The sequence below is a fragment of the Rhinolophus sinicus genome, chromosome 16 (genome assembly GCF_057876585.1).
Source record: "Rhinolophus sinicus isolate RSI-liver-muscle chromosome 16, RSI-T2T, whole genome shotgun sequence".
Lineage (NCBI taxonomy): Eukaryota > Metazoa > Chordata > Mammalia > Chiroptera > Rhinolophidae > Rhinolophus > Rhinolophus sinicus.
The window spans coordinates 32757235-32780296 of record NC_142516.1 but is presented as its reverse complement, the minus strand read 5'-3'; the positions used below and the strand labels follow the sequence as shown (position 1 = coordinate 32780296).

General features: G+C 39.5%; 1 protein-coding gene and 1 non-coding gene across 6 annotated transcripts in view; one reads left to right on the top strand and one right to left on the bottom strand.

Annotated features, from left to right (window-relative positions):
• The window catches only part of DNAI1 (dynein axonemal intermediate chain 1), a 56155-nt gene that overhangs the window by 882 nt on the left and 32211 nt on the right, over nucleotides 1–23062 (top strand). For all 5 annotated transcript variants that reach the window (XR_002137602.3, XR_012495830.2, XM_019734533.3 and 2 more), the window contains exons 2-5: nucleotides 17312–17344; nucleotides 18968–19066; nucleotides 19278–19358; nucleotides 22875–23001. Coding sequence is in view for 3 of the 5 variants with exons in the window: in XM_019734533.3 (XP_019590092.2) it covers nucleotides 17312–17344; nucleotides 18968–19066; nucleotides 19278–19358; nucleotides 22875–23001 (340 nt within the window). In the remaining 2 variants the exon portion in view is untranslated. The remainder of the gene's footprint in view (nucleotides 1–17311; nucleotides 17345–18967; nucleotides 19067–19277; nucleotides 19359–22874; nucleotides 23002–23062) is intronic.
• Nucleotides 8168–8331, bottom strand: LOC141571445 (U1 spliceosomal RNA). The gene has a single exon (XR_012496185.1). It is a non-coding gene; the product is annotated as a U1 spliceosomal RNA (small nuclear RNA).

Below are 23062 nucleotides of genomic sequence, written 5' to 3'. Positions count from 1 at the left end.
GTAAAAAGGAAGAGGAGAGAGAGATCCCTTACCCATCCCTGACCCCCTCCACACACTGCACACCCCAAACACTATCCCCCAACTATTTCTGGAGCCTCATATGTCTCCCTTCCTTGTGAGGCCCTGGTCCACTCCTGTGACTCCTTCAGCCACGTGAACATTGTGTCCTTGTTGCCACCTAGCCAGATGTCGTCCCTTCTCAAGGAAACCCAAGAGTCACCCCCCCTTTACCCACCCGGCATAGAGTGTTGCTTTCCTCCCCAGCATCACCCTGGAAATTGAGGTAAGGCCCAGCTTTTTGAGGAGCCCTCTGCAGTGAAGACACTTAGTCCTTCAAGAGTCACTTTTTCCAAACCTTGTATGAATTATCACCCTGGGACTAACATGCAGTTTCCGGCTCTGTGAGGCAGGACTTCTATTTATTTATTCTAAATTTTCCTCCCTCAGGCCTAGATATTTTGAGGTTTTGAGAGTAAATCTGTGTCCATGCTGGTTGTGACTTGACATATTTAGTTCTGTCCTCCTCTGTATTAGCCTTTGTTCCTTTGCTTCTTTCACCTGGCCTTCCATAGCAGGTGGACCCACCTTTCTTAGATCTCTGCAACCATGGGGAGGCTGCTTTTAACGTATGGCCATGCCCTAGTTTTATGTTGGAGTTGATCTGTGTTTTCAAGCTCTTGTACTGTGCTTAGGCCTATTGACTCTTAATTTACATACAGTTTGTTTTAAAATCAGCATTACTGAGGTCTGCTTTACATACAAGGAAATGGACTGTTTTAGTTGTACATGTTGACAAGTTTTGACAAATTTATACATTTGTGAATCACCACCACAATCAAGATATAGGACACTTCCTCTACCAGGAAAAATTCCTCCATTCCTCATCCCAGTCAGTTCTCCCCAACCCCCTAGCCCCAGGTAACCACTAATCTGCTTTCTGTCACTATAGATTAGATTTGTCTTTTCTAGCACTTGCAGTTTGAACAAGCTTAGGGATCAGTTTTTCCAGCCCATTAGGAGAGACATTAGAGGCTAATTACACTGAGAGCAGAGAGAGGTGGCAGCAGACAGGAAGCAGAGAAACCTGGGTCAGCTGGCCCTGCACACACCAGTGCTGTCCCCCGGCCCCAGGGAAGGGTTCTTTTAATACAGTATAAATATTGATGTGTGGGGTGTGAGAAAAGGCTGGGTTGTGCGAGATTGTAGTTATCATCCTCTTGTCTCAGTGAAGCCCAATCTGGGTCAGTGATGAACTGAGTGTGGGACAACCTAGAGAGGTTTGAGAAGTTGTCCCTGTCCTCTGGGAACTCAGGCCAATGGGGAGAGACAGAACCCAGGCAAACAAAGATAAGGGAGGATGGGATCCCTGGAGTTGAGAGGGAGACATGCAGGGTGGACAGCAGAAAAGCTTCAGGGAGGCAGCTATGATGTGGATGCCCGCAGTGGAGAGGGAAGGTCAGGGCTGGGTTAGGGGACAGAGAGGAGTTTAAACTCCATTGTTCATGTCACTCCACTGATTAGATCTTTCACTGGCTCTCTCTTGCTCTTAGCATAAAGTCCCAAAAGTGCAATTTGCTTTTTCGGCCTGCAAGGCTTTGCATGGTCTAGCCTTTGCTACCCACCCTACTTCAGATCTCACCATGGCTCTGTGAAAATTCCACAGCTACAGCACATTGAACTACCCTCACTTCCTGGAAAGTGACATCCACACTTTTTTTCTCCTCTAGGCCTTTGAAACTGCTGTTTCCTCTGCCTGCCTGACACAATCTTTTCTGTCTGTTGCAACCTGATCCATGCCACCCTGCCCCAAATTTCTCCATCTCCTGTTAACTCATCAGGCCTCAGCTTGGCCTCCATTTTCTCCTACAAGGGATTAAGTACCTTTTCAGGAGGCAGGATCAGGTAGTAACCCCACTAGACTATAAATTCTGTGATGGCAAGGATCATGTCTTTCTTGTACAATGCTGATTCCCCCGAACCTAAATTCTGAAATGAGTTGAATATGAATTCTGAATGCTTTGATCTGTTCTTTAGAAATTTTGCTCTGAGTGTATTTGAATTATAGGAAGGGATGACTCTGGAATGGGGAGGAATAACAAGGAAATGTCACAGTAGAAGCATGTTTTTCTAGCTTCCTGTTAATATCTGCTTTGGCAGTAGGGCTATGAATGATTCACATTTGAACCATATATACCCATGCCTTAAAAGCTGGGTATTGCAGATTAAGAGGTCAAACATTCTGATGATAAATAGCCATTCTCATTTAATAATTACTTGTTGGGAACCTACTATATGCAAAGTACTGTTCTAGGTATTAGTAATCAAGCAACGAACAAAAGAAACTAAAACCCCTGTTCTCATAGAGCTTAACTTTTAGTTGGAGGTAAATTGTAAATTAACAAATCAGTAAAATATACCATATTTTGCTGTGTATAATGCACACCCAAATTTTTGGCCCAAACTTTCAGGGGAAAACAACTTTTCGTTTTAATTTTTTAATTCAAATTTTTATTAGTTTATATTTAGGTACTAGTTTTTACTATTATAAAGGAATTTTAGCATTTATTTTTTAACATATTATTGTACAAGAAATTTTATGTAACAAATAATTACAAAACACAAGAACAGATACAAAGTACAAGAAATTTTATGTACCGGTAAAAAATTTACGAAATTTACACATCATAGAAGGCCAAGAACTCTTCATCATTTCAAGTTCATCTTAAGTTCAACAAAACCAATTATCATATTCCAGGGTATTATTTTGCATACGGATATTATTATTGATTTCCAGAGTTACACTTTTAATTATAAGCATAAATAAAAGAATTTAAAACATTTATGTAGATATGGAATTAATATACCCATCGTTATTATGGGTATTAACGATGTATAATGCACATCGTTATTTTTCCCTCACAAATTTGGGCAAAAAAGTGCGCATTATACACGGTAGTTTATCAGGTGGTGTGGTAGTTGTCAAGAAAAAGCAAAACGGGGAAATGGAGTAGGAAGTTCAGGGAATCAGAAGATTATGATTTAAACACAGTGGTCAGGGGAGGCCTCACAGAGGTGACATTTGAGAAAGACCTAAAAGAAATGAAAGAGTTAGTTATGTGATATCTGGGGGAAAAGCATTCCAGATAAAGGGCATAGCAAATGTAAAATACCTGAGATGGGAGCCTGCTACACATGTTCTAGATCAGCAAGGAAGGGGACAGGGGTAAGTGTCAAGAAATAAGTTGAGAGAGGTGCATCCCTCTACCCCAGAGGATTAATCAAATAAGCCATGGTATATTACATTGATCATGATGGAACTCCAGGAATCATAATTTGTCATTAAAATGCATGAATGTCAAGCACCATAAACCATGACCAAAACATTGCTGGTAAAGCCCTCATAACAGTATCCTTCCTGAGAATTGCAAGAATTCTAACTGGCTGCATGTGTATATGTGCAGGAGGAGCTTTGCAACATTGCCAAGTATTGCCTGGCAGCCAGACTTAGTAGAGAACTGAATTAGAATCTTCTGTAAACTCTAGTTAAAAGCTAAATTTAGTTTATGACTAACAAATTTTAGTACTCCTTTATAACTCAGTTACCATTAAAAAAAAAAAGGAAGTCTAGAATTTTGTATCATTTGTCTGTAAGAGCCAAAGAAAAGATCTGCATTTTTGATCATTTTATAGTCTCTCTAGAGGCCCCTCTGAGACAATCCTTGTAGTAGGTAATATTGATTTTGATAAGGGGTGACTAGGGTAGGGGTGAGTGGGCAAGATCGGGTGTAAGGCCAAAAGGAAATCTTAGATAATCAGAGATTTTGATTCTGGTGACTGGACCTGGGATCCACAGAAGAAAGGACAGGAGAGGGTGAGCAGAATCAAAGGGAAGTTGATGTGTTTCTTTATGTCCAAAGTAAGATATCCTCACTCTTGTGCTCCTTCTTAGTGTCATCTTTATACCTCCTATCTTCTTCAAGCCCTAAATATAATCCTTTGCCCCATACCTCCTAAATGTCTCTCAAATCAAACCACTTTTTGCACATTCACTGCCACCTCCCTAGCCCACCCAAAGTGCTGGGAAAGCCTTGTATTTGGTATTCTCCTCACCCACTCATGTCCTTTAAAAATCCATTTTCTACACTGCATCAAGTTATCTTTGCAAACTCTATCTGATTATGTCACCCTCCACTCAGAACCCGTCAGTATTTTCCCATTGCTCTTAGGATAGGGACCAAATTTTTAGATAACTGTTCAGGTGCCTATATAGGCTGAGGCCTGCTTGGGTCTCTAAGCCTTTACTTGTACCACTTTTCCCCTATTATTGCTGTACTTCAGTTCTATATGCTATCCCCTCTTTCTGGAACACTTTTCACACCTTCCCTTACACATGTACTCACGCACTCCTAAGGTTTCAGCCCAAATATCAATCCGTCCTCACAACCCTCCCCAATGCCCCCTGCCCTGTTAATGAAGATGGGGTTAAGGTTCCTCTGTAATATAGTCTCATTGTCCTTTAGCCTTTCTTCCATAGCATGCATCACAGTGTGCAATTATGCACTTGTTTGTATAATTATTTGATTATTGTATGTATCTCCCATTAGACTGTGAGCTCCTGGAGAGCAGGGCCTGTGGATGTTTTTGCTCATATCTGTCTTCTCAGTTCCTAATACAGTGGTCATCACGTCATAAGTTCTTAATGAATGATTATTGAATGAATGCTGGAATATGATTGGGGAAGTAGCATATGGTACTATGGAAGCATGTCTTAGGAAACACTTCTAGGAGGAACATCATGATTGAAAGTTTGGATGAGGAAGAAGAGTCTAAAATGTAAGATAAAAAGTAAGCAGAGAAGTTAGAAGACAACAAGGAAGGATAATGTCCCAGAAGCCTAAGGAAGAGTGTGTTTAGAGTGAGTTTATAATGTTTATAGAGTATGTGGTTAGCCATGATGCATCCTGCTAAGGGGTCAATGAAGATAAGAACTAGATATAGAATAATTAGGAAGTTATTGTGGACCTTGGGAAGAACAATTTCAGAGATAAAAGCCAGACTGAATTGAACTAAGAAGGCAGTGAAGACCATGTTGACAGGGATTTTTTTTTTTTAGAGATGAAAGAAGTAAGACTTGAATATGTTAAATGCCAGGGGAGGGACCCTGGCATAGATAGAGAAAGGATGAAGATGAAGAGACAGATAAAATAATGAGTAGAGCCAAGTCACTGAGTAGGTAGGAGTGGATGAGTTATGGGAAGGAAATGGAACACTTTGTAACAGGAGAGGAGAAAGGAAGAGGGTGGATGCAGATGAAGATAATTTAGAGGTTTAGTGGCAGGAAGTTGAGAATCTTCTCTTTCCCTAGTAGTGTTATGGAATTCCTTCTGGAAGTGATAACTAGAAAACAAATTTTGCCAATGGCTGTTCCATTTTGTTATGATTACAGTCATGCTATTTCAGAGTTACGGTCTGAGGTTTGTCATGCACAATTATCAGATTACAAAACAGCTGTGAGCATTTGAAGCCAGAACTTGGTCTCCTCCCCTGTTTATTGTGGAGCCTAGCACCTTATTAGTGCTTGGTACATGTCAGGTACTCAAATAATAAAGGCAGAGGGAGGGCTCTTGTGCTTATCCCTGGGCTTTGCAGCCTACGTCAAGCTGATGATGAAGAGTAATTTTGATTCTCTGGCTCCAGCTGTGTGCAAGCCACGTGAAATTGTTTTCTGCCAGTTAGGAATTTGTAGGGAGGATTCATTCTTCTCAATCACTGAGACAGAGTTGTATGGAAGAAGCAAGCAAAGGACACAGTTATTGATCAAACTTTGGTTTCACTGCTTTGTGTCTCTCTACACTTTGTCCTACTCATGGAGTCATTGGATTCTGGTTTGTTTGGTGAGTTTATGTACTCCATTTATCTCATCTCCTAGATTTGAGTTCCCCTTGGAGTGGGACGAACTCAACCTTCGTTCTTCTTTAGCTATTACCTAGGATCTAGCAAAGGATAATATGCTTAATATTATCTTAAATGCCTAATAAATATCGGATGAGTGAATAATGACTGAATATATTAGTTGATGAGTAAATAAATAAATGATGAAAAGGTACATACTGCAATATTCTGAACACTAACTTTTCTTTCTGGGCCTGCAGAAGAAGCAGTTCAGACCTCCTTCATCCTAGTCAAAGCAGCCTAATTCTGTTAATTATGTAGGAACCCTATTCCTCATGCTAAGCTTATTTTCCTACTTCTATTTTTATGTTACAGCCATTTTCTCGTTTATTTATATTCCATGTGTCACATATTCAGACTCATCTTGCTTTGATACAAATTGGAATATAAATGGATAAATAAAAAATCTACTCATCCCTGAACAGACACGTGGTTCTAAGCCTCTATATCTTTGTTTATGATTTTGTTTCCTCTGCCTAGAATACCCAAGTCTTTCCTAGTTCTCCTGCCCTTTTTGGGCCTGGCAAACTCTAAAGCAGGGGTGTCAAAACTGCGACCCGTGGGCCAACTGCGGTCCTCAATCCATTGTTAATTGGCCTGCAGCAAATTCCAAAAATATATTCAGTTTACTTAAATAAACCAGGTGAGGCAATATGTACTTCACCTCGAGTGAGTGGCCTGGCTGTTTGTGTATTTTACCGCATATGGCCCTTGGTAAAAAACGTTGAAAAAAGTTTGGACACCCCTGCTCTAAAGCATATATATTTTAGTGAAGCTCTTTAAGTTGCAAAGAAAAAAGGCTCACTCAAGTTTCCTCAAGTAAAGGGGTTGGTTGGGTAAAGGGGGAAGATGTATATGTGGTGGTTTGTGGGTGGGTATTATAAATACATAGATAGCCTAGAATTGGAATTGGAAAACTATTGGTTCTGAAACAGATATAGGTACTAATTACTTTCTCCACATCTCTCATGGTCTTTTAGCAACTATGTTTCATTAAAGGTTCTGTCCTTTACACAAGTTTTTAGGGTATTTTTTAAAATAGCACATTTCTGCAGATAATTTTAAATTGCAGCACCCTTTATCTGTAACTTTTAAAGACCTTGATATATGGAACTTATATTCTGGCCATAATGGAACAATCCATACTGAACTTGCCCTCCAATTGTAAACAACCCTAATCCTGGACACAATATATGAGGCACCTGTTTTAGTCATTCCCTCCCAACAGTGATTCCTGAGGGAAAGGAAACACCCAACATGAGTTGCATTTTTATCCTTGTTCTTTGCCTGGGGACAATTTGTTGATCATGGTTCAGGGAGATAGATCCAAAGGAGAGTACAAGGACACAAGTAAGATAACACAGATGTTAGAATTAGCAGACAGTGACTTTAAAGCAGCTGTTATAAATATATTTATGGACTTAAAGAAAATATTGAGTTAATGAATGGAGACTCTAAGCAGAAAAGTGGAAACAATGAAAAAATATATACCAGAATTGAAAAATGTATGGATGGTCCTAACAGCTAAATATGAAGATGGATACATTGAAATTATCCAATCTGAAAAACAGAGAGAGACAATATTAAAGAACAAACAAGAGCTTTAGTGACCTATGGGAATATGTCATATATGTATTTGGAACATGCTTGTAGTTGGAATCCCGGAAGGAAAGAGGAGGGGGAAAACATTTGAAGAAATAATGATAAAAAATTCCTAAATTTAATGAAAAACATATAATGTTATCAGAAGCTTGAGAGCTCCCCAAAAGGATAAATACAAAGAAATCACACCTAGGTCCCTCATAGTCAAAATACTGCAAACCAAAGATAAAAATAAAATCTTGAAAGTAGCCAGAGAAAAAACGACACATGGCATACAAGAAAATAATGATATGATTATGACTGATGTCTCATTGTAAATAACGGAGGTTAGAAGACAATGGAACGACATATTTAAAGCACTGAAAGAAAATTATTGTCAACCCAGAATTTTATATCCAACAAAAATACCCCTCAAAAGGAATGGGGAAATAAGTACATTTTCAGATAAACTAAAGCAGAAAGAATTTGTCATCAGCAGACCTTAACTACAAGAAATACTAAAGGCAGTTCTTTAAACTGAAGAAAAATAATACCATTTCCCCGAAAATAAGACCTAGCCGGACAATCAGCTCTAATGCGTCTTTTGGAGCAAAAATTTTTTTTTTTTTTTTTTCAGGGGAGAGCGCGAACGCAGTCCCCCACTACCACAAATTATGCAGTCGAGTTTCCCACATTTGGGGAAATCGCAGGGGTCAGCACATCCGGAGTGCAATGGATAAGCCTCGCCCTGGGAAAACCACCTTCGTGATCATGGTATCTCCCCTGCCAGGTAAGTATGGAGCAAAAATTAATATAAGGCCGAGTCTTATATTATATAAGACCCAGTTTTATATTATAGTAAAATAAGTCCCAGTCTTATATTAATTTTTGCTCCAAAAGACACATTAGAGCTGATTGTCCGGCTAGGTCTTATTTTCTGGGAAACATGGTACCTGATGGAAGCTCTATCTATAGGAATGACCAAAAAGTACTGGAAATGGTAAATATGTGGCTAAAGATAAAAAACTAGCTTTTGTTTTTCTTCTATTAACATTTGTTAAAAGACACATGACTCCTTAGAGTAAAAATAATACCATTCTAAGGTGAGGCTTATAATGTATATAGAAACAAAATATGTGACAACAATATGGCAAAGGATGAGGTGGTGGTGGTAAATGGAATTAAGATGTAAGGTTATTACATTGTGAAATATGAAGTGGCATGATATTTATTCTTAGTAGACTGTAGTAGGTTCAGGATGCATATTGTAAACCTTAGAGCAACCACTAAAAATAATACAAAAAGGCCCAGCTAAAAAGCCAATAGAGAAAATAAAACGAAATATTAAAAAATCTTGATTAACACAAAAGAAGACAGAAGATGAACAGAAGAACAAAAGCAGATGGGAAAAAGTAGAAAACAAAGAGCAACATGGCAAAGACCAATACTTTCAATTAAAAGGCAAAGTTTCTCAGGCACGGGGAAAAAAGCAAGACCCAACTATATTCTGCCTATAAGAGATACAGTTTAAATATAAAGACATAGCAAGGTTGAAAATAAAAGAGTAGAAAGAATATGCCATGCAAATGGCAAGCATAAGAAAGCTGTGTGGTTATAGTATTATCAGAACTAAGTAGGCTTAAAGAGAAGGACTATTCCCAAAGATAAATAAGGACATTTCATAATGATAAAGCGTCAATTCAAGAGGAGACATAAAGGGTCAATTCAAGAGGAGCCGTAAAATCACAAACGTATATGCAGCTATTAATAGAACTTCAAGATATGTGAATCAAAAGTGATAGAGCTAAAGGGAGAAATAGAAAAATACACAATAATGATTGGGGATTTTAACATGCTTCTCTCAATAATTGAAAGATGTATTAATAGAAGATCTGTTAATCAATTTGACCTATTTAACATTTATAGAACACTACATCCAAGAACTGTAAATGAAAATTATACCCAAGAACTACAGAATGTTCATAAAAATAGACCATATACTGGGACATAGAATAAGTCTCAATATATTTGAAATGATTAAAATCTTAGAGATTTTAATTCAATTCAAACATCCATCTGTGAAGAAAGATCTCAGCATACTAGGGATAGTTTGACCAAAATGGAATTAAATTAAAATAAATAGCAATAGCTTTTAAAATCCCAAAATATTTAGAAATTAAAGAACACACTTCTAAATAACACTTGTCAAAAAAAAGCACAAGGGAAATTAGAAGATATTTTTAATTGAATGGTAATGAAAATATTACATATTGTGGGGTGCTAAAGTTGTGCTTAATGGAAATATATAGCTTTAAATGCCTATTTTAGAAAAGAAGATTTAAAATCATTGTTCTAAGTTTCTACCTTTAGAAAATAGAGAAAGATGAGAAAATTAAATCCAAAATAATAAAAATGAGATTAATTTCATCCATTCCATTTATTTTATTGATTTATTGATTTATTTTATTGTTTCATAGAAACAATGAGAAAAACAATTTAAAAAATAGTAAAGCCAGAAGTTGATTCTTTCAAAATGTTAATAAAATTGATAAAACCTAGCAGGGTTTATCAAAGTACAAAGAAAGCACAACAGCCAATATTAGGGATAAAAAATGAGGTATCACTACAGAACCCCAGACATTAAAAAGGATATTAAGGGAATATTATCAACAATTTTATGGCAATAAATTCAACAACTTACAAGGAATGAACACATTTCTTGAACAATACACTTTAAGTAACACAAGAAAAAATGGAAAATATGAAGACTCCATGCCTATTTAAAGAAATTGAATACATAACTTAAAACCTTCCCACAAAGAAACTCCAGGCCCAAATGGTTTCACTGATGAATTGTGTCAAATATGTAAGGAATAAATAACACTAATCTTACACAAAGTCTTACAGAAAATGGAGAAGGAAACAAGTCCCAACTTATTAGATGATGCCAGCATAAGTCTGATATCAAAATCAAAGCTATTACAAGGAAATAAAATGACAGGCCAACATTCCTCATGAACATAGATGAAAAAAATCCAACAAAATATTAGTAAATCTTTTCCAGCAATAATAAAAAGAATAATATGTCAGACCAAGTGGAGTTTATCCCAATAACACAAAGTTATAGCTCAACATTAAAAAAAAAAAAAGGTATTTCGTCACATTAACTGAAAAAAGGAGAAAAATCATGATGACATCTCAATAGATTTAGAAAAAAATTTGACAAAATTAAACATTAACACACAAAAGATTAGTATAAGAGTCAAATAAGACGATGTACCTCAAAGTTTTAGCAAACTGAAAGGTGCTATATAAATGGAAGATATTTTTATTGTCATCCCCCTGCTGTGACACCCCAAGATTTATAGGCTCCTTTCTGATTAGGGATTCTTAGACCCTAGACAACATACTTTTCAACAATTCAATAAATGCCCTCAGGATGGGACTCAATTGCCATGCATAGCAGACCATGATAGGATAATAAATAATGACAAGCACACACTCTATACTGCCACTGTTGCTTGAGGGCTTACTGAATGCTGGGCTCTGAGTTAAGTGCTCTTCATGCATTGTTTTATTTTATCCTCGCAGCAACTCTGAGGAGAGCACTAATGTTTTCTCTACCTTATAGATGAGAAAATCAGGATCAGAGAATAAATACCTTGCTCAAGATCTCACATATAGTTCGTGGCAGAGTCAAGAATCCAGCCGAGTTTGAGCTTTTAAACCCTACCCTGACTTGCCTTCTATAGCTTTATGTGGGAAGGTTCCTGTAGAGTTGGCTTCTGCTCTCCTGGGCTTCCAGGGAGGCACGATCCTGGTCTCATATTCCCCTTTTCTGTGTTTTTAACACTGTGCTAGCACTGCAATAATAGGAAAGAAAAATCTCTTTAACTGTACTTGGTTGATTTAAAAAAAATTGTGTGTGTGGTCATTTTTATTTATTGTTAGTTTATAATTGTATGTGAAAGACCTATAACTCCCATAGTAACAACAAGGAAAAACAAACAAAAAAATAAACTATGAAACTATCAAAGAGCGATAGGTGCAAAGAAGCCTTAATAAAGTGAATTTCAGAGAGGGCAAAGCGAGCAGAAAGTAATGGCAGCTTCCACACCTGAAAGCAAGAACCTTGACTGAATGTTCTTAATGGAAAATCAGGTCTACCAGAGACAGACAGAATTTGTAGGGATAAATAGAAACCAGCCCAAGTAAGAAGGCAGAAAATACTGGAATCTGGGAAAAGCCCCAAACACAAAGATAAATCATGTGGTTCCATTTGGGAATTTTGCTGAGTAGCCAGCAGAGAAAATGCATCTGGAAAGCAGAGAAGGTTTTGTAGCCTTGTGGTTCTTGAATGTTGGGGCCCTGCTGGAGTTTAATTTATAAATGATCCAAATTTACTTAAAGTTGCTGCTCAACTCCCTCTCGTGAAATTCCAAAATATCAAAGAGAACAGTGAAATTCTTAAATAGCATATTAAATTATAAAAGTAATGCACATTCACATGAAAAATATTAAAACCATGAGAATGAGTGTAAGGTGAACAGTATTGTTGTCCGTCCCCACAATTCCCCAGAGCAAATCGCTGTCAGTGCATCTTATATATTGTCCCAGAAATTCTGTATGTATATGCAAATACACATAAACATATATTGTTAAAGTAAGCCGATGGGTCATCTATTCCTGTCATTTGTTTTTTCATTTAACAATACACCTTGAAGAACTTTCCACAACAATACAAGTTTACCTCATTCTTTTAAAAATATGCATAATATCCCATTGAATGGCTGCACCATAATTCATTTAACTAGGCCCCACCAATGAATATTTAGTTTTTATTTAAAAATATTACAAATAATGATTCAGCAAGCAATTTTGTACATACATCTTATGTGTGTGTGTGAGTATTCCTATAGGAAAAGTTCAAGAAGGTGGAATTGCTGAGGGGTATCAGCATTTAAAATTTTGGTAGGTATTCAAATAACCCTATAAAAAGCTTGCATCAGTTGGCACTCCCAAAATAGTGTATAATAGTGGCTGTTCCCTTTCATCAGGTGTTTCAAAATTTTGAACTCCCTTTCAACTACACTTATTGAGTGCCTTCTGTGTGCTTTAGACACTACACTAGACTCAGGGATTTGAGATGCAGTCTGTATAGCTAGAGGAAGATTTGTTGATGAATTACTGCTCCTTTGGGACTAAGAGCTTTTATCCTTTTAGAAACAGGAAACTGCAAGCTGGTGAGGTATTTAGTTTCAATTTAGCTTAATGGAAACTTGTTAGTAAGTTTTAAAATAAGGACCAAGACAACTGAAATGGTAAATGAAGTCTCCTGGGCCCCAGGCAGGAGGATGCAGCGTCTGTGGGTTTGCATGCTTCTGTGGGTTTGCATGCTTCGAAGAGCCTGTCTTTCCAGGAACAATCATGTTTCGGCATTGAACTCTTCAGTGGAGATGTGAGCGAAGGGTCTAGTCATCCCTAGGGCAGGAGCTTTCTAGTAGGCAAAGGGCCACACATGCTGTGTGGCTGAGGGCCGAGCAGATTCTATAAATGAGAATATAATGCTGCTAACTATCATGTATTAGGCATAAACTCTGGCCAGGAACCGCTCTATGCACTTTATATGCATCAACTCATTTAATCCTAACAAGCCTATGATTGTCTGAGAGGGTGTTGTTATGGATACTGAGGTTCAGAGAAGACAAATAACTTGCCTAGAGTCATAGAACTAGCAGAACGGAAGGACTCAAACTCAGGTATGGTTGACTTCAAAGCTTACATGTAGGCTTCATGGATACATCTGATCATATACTTGTTTCTTAAATATTATATCTTCATGATTAGGAACAGCTGAATAATTTTTGTTCCTTACTTACCCCTAAAATATGCTCAGGAACAAATAGGTTGCTTATACTATTCAGTGGGTCATATACCAAAAGACGTCTAAGTGCAAGTATGTGCCCCACAGGTGTCAATAATAATTATCTGTTACATTGACCAGAATTTTATTTTCATAGCACCCTCCCAACGGCTGTGGGAGGAAAAGAATAGATGAGGAGGATGCTGTGTCAGGGAGCTTGGGATTCATCTCATGGTTAATGGGGAGCCCTTGGAGGTTTTAAACAGGAGAGTAACATGATCAGATTTACGTTTTATGAAGATCACTTATAGATAGTGATTCAAGTTTGGGTTCAAATCCTGGTCACCATTGGGTTGGTTATCTGATCTCTGTATGCCTCAGTTTTCTTCCTCAACTGTAAACTAGGAATAATGATAGCTCCTACCCTATAGGATGTTCGTGAAGATTAAATGAGATAACTGAAAAAGATAAATGACTCAGTAAATGACTGGCCCAGAGTAAGTAATCAATAGCTGAAAATGACGATAATGATACAATTATTAGAGTGGAGAGAAACTGGAGTCAGGGAAATCAAATGTATTTAGGCAAGAGATAGTAAGGGCCTGAATTAAGAGAGGTATAAATGGAGAGGCTAGTTATGATACATATTAAAGAAATAGGATTGTTAGACTTTGAAATATGATGCTAATAGGAGGGTGAGGAAAAGGCAGGCGTCTTTGACGGTTCCCAATTTGCAACCTGGGTAACTGAATAGATGGAGGAGCTCTGAGAGAGATAGGAAATACTAGAAAAAATGGAAGTTTGGGTGGCAAAAGAACAGAATGAGGTCAGTTTTTAAGATACTGATTTTGAGTACTCTGTCATCAATTTGAACATGAGGTTCTGGGAAGTCGAAGCTTCAGAAATAGATTTGACCCTCATCATAAAGTAGAAGATGAAGAGCACCCCAGGGGGGAGTGTGTAGAATAAGAAGACCATGGGGTCCAGCATATATTCCTGGAGAAGTCAAGAATATCGAGAAGGAATTATTGGAGAGGTTAGTGACATGGAAATGAAGTTGGAGAAGAAGTTTCAAGAAGGAATGAGGGAGCCCTCAGCAATGTCAGGTCCTATAAGAGAACTGCGAAGTGACCACTAGGCAGGTGAGTTGTTATTAGTTGCTGCCCTCAGGATGCTCACACTAAAATGTGTAACAGTGAGAATAGGAAAATGCCCTACTATGAAGGAGCTCAGGCTGGGCCATCTGTTATTCCCATTGATCACCAGGGTTCATTTGACTGCCATGGTGGTGGGGGAAGTGGGGGTGGGTCCTTTCCCTTGGCCAAATAGAATGACCTCTCCAAGAGTAGAGGACCTTCTTTGGTTAACAGTATAAGAATGGTGGACCTCCCTTGCTTGAGTCTCCAAGCTGCCTCCGATGTATGCTGCAGAATGTATTTCTTTTCATAATTCTGTCCTAGACCAAAGGCCAGAGACAACAGAATGTCTGTTTGAAGACACATTTCATCGTTCATTCACCAGTATTTGTGATGGTAATGAAAGGTGGGGCAGAGCTTTGCTCAAAGTGAGGGAAGGAAGAGTAGAGGGAAGTAGGAGAAAGGTGACAATGTGTCAGGGTTAGATTAAGGACTGACAAGCACAGGCTAGTTGGGTAGGGTTTGTTAGGCAGAGATAGTAGGAGCAGGGAGGGGGAAAGGAGAAGATGGCGTTCCCGGCAAGAGGAATGGTAAGAGCAAAGATGCAGTGGTGCGCAGGCACGGGCCAAGCTCAGGAAATGTGTCGCCTTACTGGGCTGCATCTCAAAGTCCTAGCACATGAAGGGTGGGAGAGCAGGCTGGGATGGAGACTTGTGGCCAGATGATAGCGTTCCGAGGGCCAGGGGAGGGAGTTTGGGCTTTCTTCTTCTGTGGTTTGATGGCTTCTGGAAGGAACCATCAAAACTTTTCAGGAATTTAGGCTTGTCTGTCTCATACTTCTCCTTCTGGAAGACCAAGGGCCCAAAGTAGCAGCCTGACATTCAATCTCCTTCGCCATGGTTGGGAAGTCAGGGCTGTAGCTGATTTCATTGGCCTGTTTTGCATTTATTATAGTGTGGCTTTTATAGTGTGTTAATTGAAATATTTCCAACTGCCAAAAACAATTACACTCAAATTGCCTTGTCAGTTATTTTATTGCCAGATAAATGTTTTACAGACATATTTATGGGGGCAGTGGTAACTGGATCTCGTTTTCTATTTAAGGCTGGCAGCTTGGGTTGGGATTGGCCCTCCAGTGCTCTTCTGTGGGCCAGAAAGCTGTTTGACGTGTGGCACTTCCTTCTCGTTATCTTAGGGATCAGAGGCTCTTCAGAAGAAAGCAGCTTTCTGGTTCATGCAGCTTAGCCTCAGAGAAGGGTTCCCATCCCTGGAAACCTTGGAAACCTGGCAGAAATTTGAATCCTGCTGCCTGCCCTACCTGCGACAATCTTAGTCCAAGCTGAGACATGCTCTACTCTCCCCGCGGAGTCTCTTTCCTCCCCTCCACCACCAAAGCGTCCCCCACAAGCCTGTCATGTAAGGGTTTAAGAGCCCACCTAGTCGAACTCCCTCACTTTGTATTTGGGAAACTGAGGCCCCGAGACTTCCCCAAGATCCCATAGCTGGTCAACAGAGCTGGGAGTGAGGTCTCTTTCCCATGTACTATGCTGCCACCACCATGTGCCCTCCTTTGGTTTTTCTGCTGCCTTGACCCCTCTTCCAGTGCTCTAAGCCTGCTTTCTCCAAGAGCCCCTCCCTCACGTTTCCAGCCTCCACTGATCTCCTCTTGCTCCATCATCTGAAACACCTATTGTTCTAAATAGATATTGCAGGGGTTTTATTTGTTTGGCGGAACATTTTATTGTTTTCTTGCCTTTGCAAATGCTGTGTTCTTCTGAAAATCCCTTCTGAAAAACATTTTCTCCCCCTGGACATCCCTACTTGTCCTTTGATACCCAGCTAAGAAATTGCCACATCTGGAAGCCTTTCTTATGCACACCAGGCTGGGTAGTTTCCTCCATGCTCTCCTACAGCACCCTGTGCACACATATCTCTATTGCTGGCACAGAGCAGGCTTTCAAAGGAACAAATGCTGAATGAGTGAGTGAGGGAGCGAGTGAGTAAATGCTGAACACTGATCGTACTCATCTGTCCTCTATGGACACTGAGCAAACTGGGGTAGGGACCTCATCTCTCTTCGTCTTTTTCCCACTGCTTAGGTTAGTGCCTGACATACAAATAGATGTTCAGCAAATGTTTATCAAGTTGAATTGAGAATGCTGTCCTTGGAAACATAAAAATTGATTGAGCACGTTAGAACTGGAAGGTCATCATTTCCAATCCTATGCCTTTTACTGATGAGGAAACTGAGGCCCAGAGAGGGAAAAAGTTTTCCTCAGGGTCATGATTACTAATGGGTTTGATGGCATTCATTCATTTATTCAACAAGTATTTTTGAATACCTACTATATTATGATACAGCAGTGTACAAAACAAAGTGCCTGTTCACAAAGAGCTCAAATTCATCCCAAACAAGTGTTTAAGAATATAATCTGCCCTCAAAAATCCCCATAATGCCTAGTGTAGAGCTGAGCACTTAAAATATGCTTTTAAAAAATGTTTAGTGAACTTGCTGTAAATGACACATGCCCAGTACTAAGTTACCTGGTTGCTCTCCTTGGGTCAGTCTCACTGATGCTGAATGGGGTTGCCTCAGATACAGGACCTCCTTGTTGGGTAAGAATCACACGTTGCCATTAAGGAGGACTATCTCTGAGACTTGGGAAAGCTCAACGTCCCTTCTCTGCGAGGTCCCTGGGCAGAAGCCTCCCTGTAATGCTCTTTCTGATGTCTCCATGGAGATTCGCTTATGACTTGTCTTCTGTTTCTGTTCTTTCAGAGCATCACTGTGAGCAGAGGAGCCAGGAAGAGAGTAAGTGCAGAAACCACCACAGTCTCTCAGCAAGAAGCTAATAGCACTTTTTCTCTTGAAAATATTAGCTATATATTTTTTAGAAAATTCAAATGAGCAAAAAGAACATTAAAATCACCCTTAAACCTACCACCACAGGAAACCTCTTAGTTAACATGTGATATTATATCCTACCAGATATTTCTATGCATACCATGTTTCCCCAAAAATAAGACCAGGTCTTATATTAATTTTTGCTCCAGAAGATGCATTAAGGCATATTTTCAGGGGATGTCTTATTTTTTCATGTACAACAATCTGTATTTATTCAAATACAGTCATGTCATCTTCTCCTGGAACATCGTCATAATGTACTAAATGTGTCCGTCTGGCTGATGATCTTAACTGGGGCTTATTTTTGGGGAAACACGGTATATAAAAATTACATGTATTTATTTTTAAACAGATTTTCAAACTTTATGTGTTATTTTATAATCTGCTTTTATGTAATATATTTAGAGTACTTTCCATTGCCAATAAATACGTTTTTTATGGCATCATTTAAAATTACTGCATATTTTACCATATGTTCCTTAAGGCCATATCATAATCAGCTCAACCATGCCCCATATTGGACATTTAGATGTTTCCTTTTTTCACTATTACAATCGATCTTCCAACAAACATTCATGCATCTAAAATCTTGGGCATGTCCTTGGTTGTTTCTTTAATATAAATTTCTTTTTTAATTTTAATTTTTTTCAATTACAATAATATAAATTTATATACATAGAAATCTGAGTCTAAGAGTATGAACACTTATTAGGCTTTTGATAAGTATTTCCAAATTGCTCTTTAGGAAGGTAGTGCTAATTTATGGTTGCCCATTTTCCTATAATTTCACCAACACTGGATATTAGTTCATTTGGTTGGTTTTATGTTTGTTTAGTCTTTTCGGTGTTTGTTTTCTTCATTTTCACCAATTTTACAGTGAAAAATTTGCATTGTTTTATTTTGTATATCTTTGATTGCTTGTGAGAGTGAGTATTTTTTAGTATGTCACGGGCCACGTTAGCAAGGGGTTTAACTGTCTCACAGGGAAAGGAAAAACTTCTAGTCCTTGATTTTTTTTTTTTCTCCAAGGATTTAATAGGACTGTGAGTCTTAAAGTTACCGAGTACTTAGAGTATTGCTGTAAGAGTAACTTTAGGGTGGCAAATTAGAAGGTAAAATACGAATTAGAGTTGAAGTAGCTTAAAGAACAGCTGGGTGTCCTTTCATTTTGCATAAAGCCCTGCCTTTGGCAGCTAGTCCTGGCCGTTAGCTTCTGGGCTGTGTGGGAGGCAGTAGGAAGGAGCCAGTTCTTTTGGTCCCACTGCTGGGGCCAAAGGTCCACCACAATGTTTCAGCTAAGCCCTCATCCCCAGGGCTGAGATGGCCATGATCTTCCAGGCAATGAAAAGTCTGACCTGAGTAGTTCTTTTGGACTCTTCCATGAGTGGCCTGTTGTACATTTTGTATTCTGTGTATCAGGGGCAGGGCTTGGCTTCTAGCAGGATTTGTGAATGAAGGGGCTTCCTGCAGCATGCTCGCTTGCCCAAGCAAATCAGGGACTCCTGATCTTCATATGAGGTTTTTGTCCAGGATGAAGATTCAGGGACCGAAGTGGGAGAAGGGACAGATGAATGGGCCCAGTCCAAAGCTACAGTTAGACCCCCTGACCAGCTGGAATTGACTGATGCGGTGAGTGCGCAGCAGCCTACCCTTGCTCCTTCTAGCTCCTCGAGCCTGAGCGATGTGTTCTGCCATGGTATTCATTACGAGCTTGCCCAGAACCTGGGTAATAAGGTGTCTGCTGAGCCTTGGGTGGGGGGAATGAGGGGGGTTCCTCCCAAGCATCAGAGAGGGGTGGGGGCCCTCCATGTATGATCCTCTTGGCATTTCTCTTCCTTAGGAGCTAAAGGAGGAGTTCACCCGAATTCTGACAGCCAACAACCCTCATGCACCCCAGAACATTGTCAGGTACAGCTTTAAAGTAAGTCACCCCCTCTGGGGCAGGTGCTTCTTGGTGCTCCTTGGCTTGGCAGTGACTTGCTACATTGCAAAAGCCTCTCAGCGATTAGAGAGATCATCACCTTTAAACTGAGGTCTTTGGCTGGAACCCTGAGATTTTACGTGGAGTTTTCTAGAGATTTTTGAAAATCCTTTATGAATCTCCCTCTCAGTCTTGCTAATTATATTGTCTTAAGTGCCCTGCAAAGCCATTGTTTTCAAGAATCCTGAAGGCAATCATTTGGTTAGAAAAAAACCTTTCCAATGTGTATAACACATTTTTCACTAACATCAACTAATGGATCTTTGGAAGCTGGTCCTACAGCCAGACACTTGGGTGGAGTACAAACTCCCCTCTGGACAAGGAGCTTGCCTTTCCCCCCAGCATTCCTACCTGGAAGGAAGCCCCAGCAGACTCCGTTCTCAGTGTCTCTTGACATCATAGTCAGGCAGGCAGCTGACTCCATCAGGGCCTTCCCTTGGTACACGTGGTATGGGCGTGTACTCACTTGGTAGATACGTGTGTAACACATTTTAAAAGGGACAACACTATTTTCAGCCATAGCAAAGTCAACTCCTGTGAGTACTGACTGAAGGAAACTTCCAAGTACAATTTGAGCAAAGGTGGATGTGTGTGTGTATTTTTTATTTCATTATCTTAAGTTCCATTTGTTCCATGCTTACTGTGTGCCAATGTCAGGTCCTATATTAAACCTTTTACATAGGATATCTCATTTAATCCTCAGGTTTCTTTGATATAGGGACTATTTTTGTCTTCATTTTATAGAAACTGAAATTAAGCTAGATAAAACAAATTACAAAAGCCACCCAGCCAGGATTCAAAGCAAAATTTGAACTTGTTTGACTCTGAAGCAACATTACACTGCCATATATATATATATATATATATATATATATATATATATATATAATTTTGACTGTATAATAGAAACCCATTGTACAAATTTCAAGAGTCAAAAGAACAATAAAAATATATAAAATTAAACCTCCCTCCCCTGTCCCCTTGCCCGGAGACCACCCTATTAACAGTTTCTTTCTTAAAAAAAACACAACACTTTTATTAAGATATAATTTGCATACCATACAATCACCCATTTAAAGTTAAAGTATACAATTCAATGTATGTTATAAAATATTCACAGACTGTGCAACTATCACCACAATCAATTTTAGAACCTTTTCATTTCCTTCAAAAGAAACTGTACCTCTGAGATGTCACTCCCTAGTCCTCTATCCCTTCCAGCCCTAGGCAACCAGTAATACATTTTTCATCTCTATAGATTTGCCTCTTCTAGACATTTCGTTTAAAAACAATCATACACTATGGGGTCTTTTATGACTGGCTTCTCTTACTTAGCCTGTTTTCAAGGTTCATCCATGTTTCAATATGTATCCGGACTTCATTTCTTTTTATTGTCAAGTAGTATTTTATTGTATAAATATGCCATGTTTCACTTATCCATTCATAAGTTGATAGACATTTGCATTATTTCTGCTTCTTGGCTATCATGAACAATGAATGATGCTATGAACATTCACGTACAAGTTTTTGTGAACAGTTTTTTGAACATACTGCTTCTTATTTAAGATTCAGTCATCAACCCCTCCAAACAGAAGTTAGGACAAATACATATGTATTTCCTAAGAGGTTCCACTGCTGAGTTGTGCTAATGGCTTCCCTTGGGCAGCCCATAAAGGTGCAGAGGGGCAGAAGGAAGCTGCCTTGCCTTCCCTGAGCTTACGCTGGAGTGTGGTATACTCCATGGGCTCCTGTCCTTCTGACATCTGAAAAAGGGTCTCTAGGACTCAGTGTGCTGTCCATGGGACTCATGCTATAGGCAGAGGATTGGCACTGCCTTCTGGGTGTCAATGGATTCTTCTTGCCCTCAGGAAAACCTACTTATTAGAAAAAATTCCTTTGAGTCAACTGCCAGCTGGGTAGCCCTAAGCTCCCAGGCACGCTTACCTTACTCAACCTTCTAACAGCCTCTTAGGCTGTCCTCCCACAGAGCTAGTCTCCATCTCACGGGTCCTTCGCTGAGATTCAAGAGCTTTAGATCTCCAAAGCTACTATTTTCCCTTGAAGTGCTGGAGTTGGGAGGCCGATGTTTCAAATCTAGGCATGCCTCCCCTCCTTTCATGGAAGAAATGGAGTCTGACTTCCATCCCTAAACTGAAGAGGAAGGTAATAGTCACTGCTGGGGACAGAGTGAAGGTGAAGCCTCAAATGACAACTGTATGGTTCCCATGGGAACCTCCATCACCATAATAATGGTTACTATTTTTATTGAGCACTTGTTATGTGGCAGATGCTATATAATAGATTATTTTCATTATTTCACAGCTATTCTGCAAATTAGATATTATTATCTTCATTTTACAGATGAAGAAATGAAGGCTTAGAGTGGTGAAGCCCAAGGTCATATAGATAATAGGGACAGAATCAGGATTTGAATCCAATTCTGCACCTCCATAGACCATGCTCTTCACCACTGGACTATCCCATCTCTCCATCCATCTGAATTACTGAGAGAGGAAGGGCTTTGTGGTGACTTTTTAAGGCAAAGCTTCCCAGCCCGTGTGCATAAATCGTCATTTTTTTCACACCTCCAGGGGCAGGTGGGTCTGGTACAGCTGGAGCCCATGGGCTGGTTTCCTGTGTAGTAAGTTTACCCCAGTATGCCATATAAATGTAATAATTGTCAATATGACTTGGAAAGGGTTGGGAAAAACTGTATTAAAAGAAGGAAGGGACTCCTTTCAAAGTCAACTTTAGGTCTAGGCTGGTGATCAATGAGGAGACAAGTCTAGCAGAATGAGACGATAGCAGGGATCACGCCTGCTTTTGCTAAGCTTTGTGTCTATCCCTGGAACCTAGAAAATACTTGGCACATTGTGTCCACTCGAAAACTATTTGTTGAAAAAGGACTGAACCAGGTTGCCTGGGCTTTATGCCCAGCCCTGCTTCTCATTTGCTGTGTGAAACGGACACGTGCCAAACCCCAACTTTTTCTAGATTTCTGTGGTCTTGTATGGAACAAAGGATCAGGATTTGGTGTCTCTGAGAATCTATCCAGCCCCTCATCCGCTAAGTACAGTGGAAAGAAGGCCAGGCCAGTGTGTTTGATGACTATGTGTGACCTGAGGTGTGTGGTGAAATAGGTGAACCAGGATCTCTTGGCCTAAATGTAGGAGCCAGTGACAGATAAATCCAGAGCTGCTTAAAGTTGGAAGAGAAGGTATTTTAAAATATATCTTTGATGAAAACTTTAAAAAAACAAACAGAAAACTTCATTTCATTTGCCTCCACTTCTCTAAATTGGAATGCAGTGAAAACTTCAGGCTAACTGAGGATTTGGGGGGTTATATTTCTGTTAACAGATGGCCCATGTTAGGCCTTAGAGAATGAAGACAGACTACATTCTGACTCCAGCCCTTCTGAGGACCCCTGGTCTGACTCAGCCCCTTTTCTTTTTAGGAAGGCACATATAAGCTTATTGGCTTTGTGAACCAGCTGGCAGTGCACTACAGCCAAGGGGGGAACCTGATCCCCAAGGACTCGGATGAAGGACGGAGGCAGCACTACCGCGATGAGTTAGTGGCAGGTAGGCCTCTGGGCCAGCCTGAGGCTGCAGCCTAGTCCCCTTTCTCTGGTCACTCCAGGGA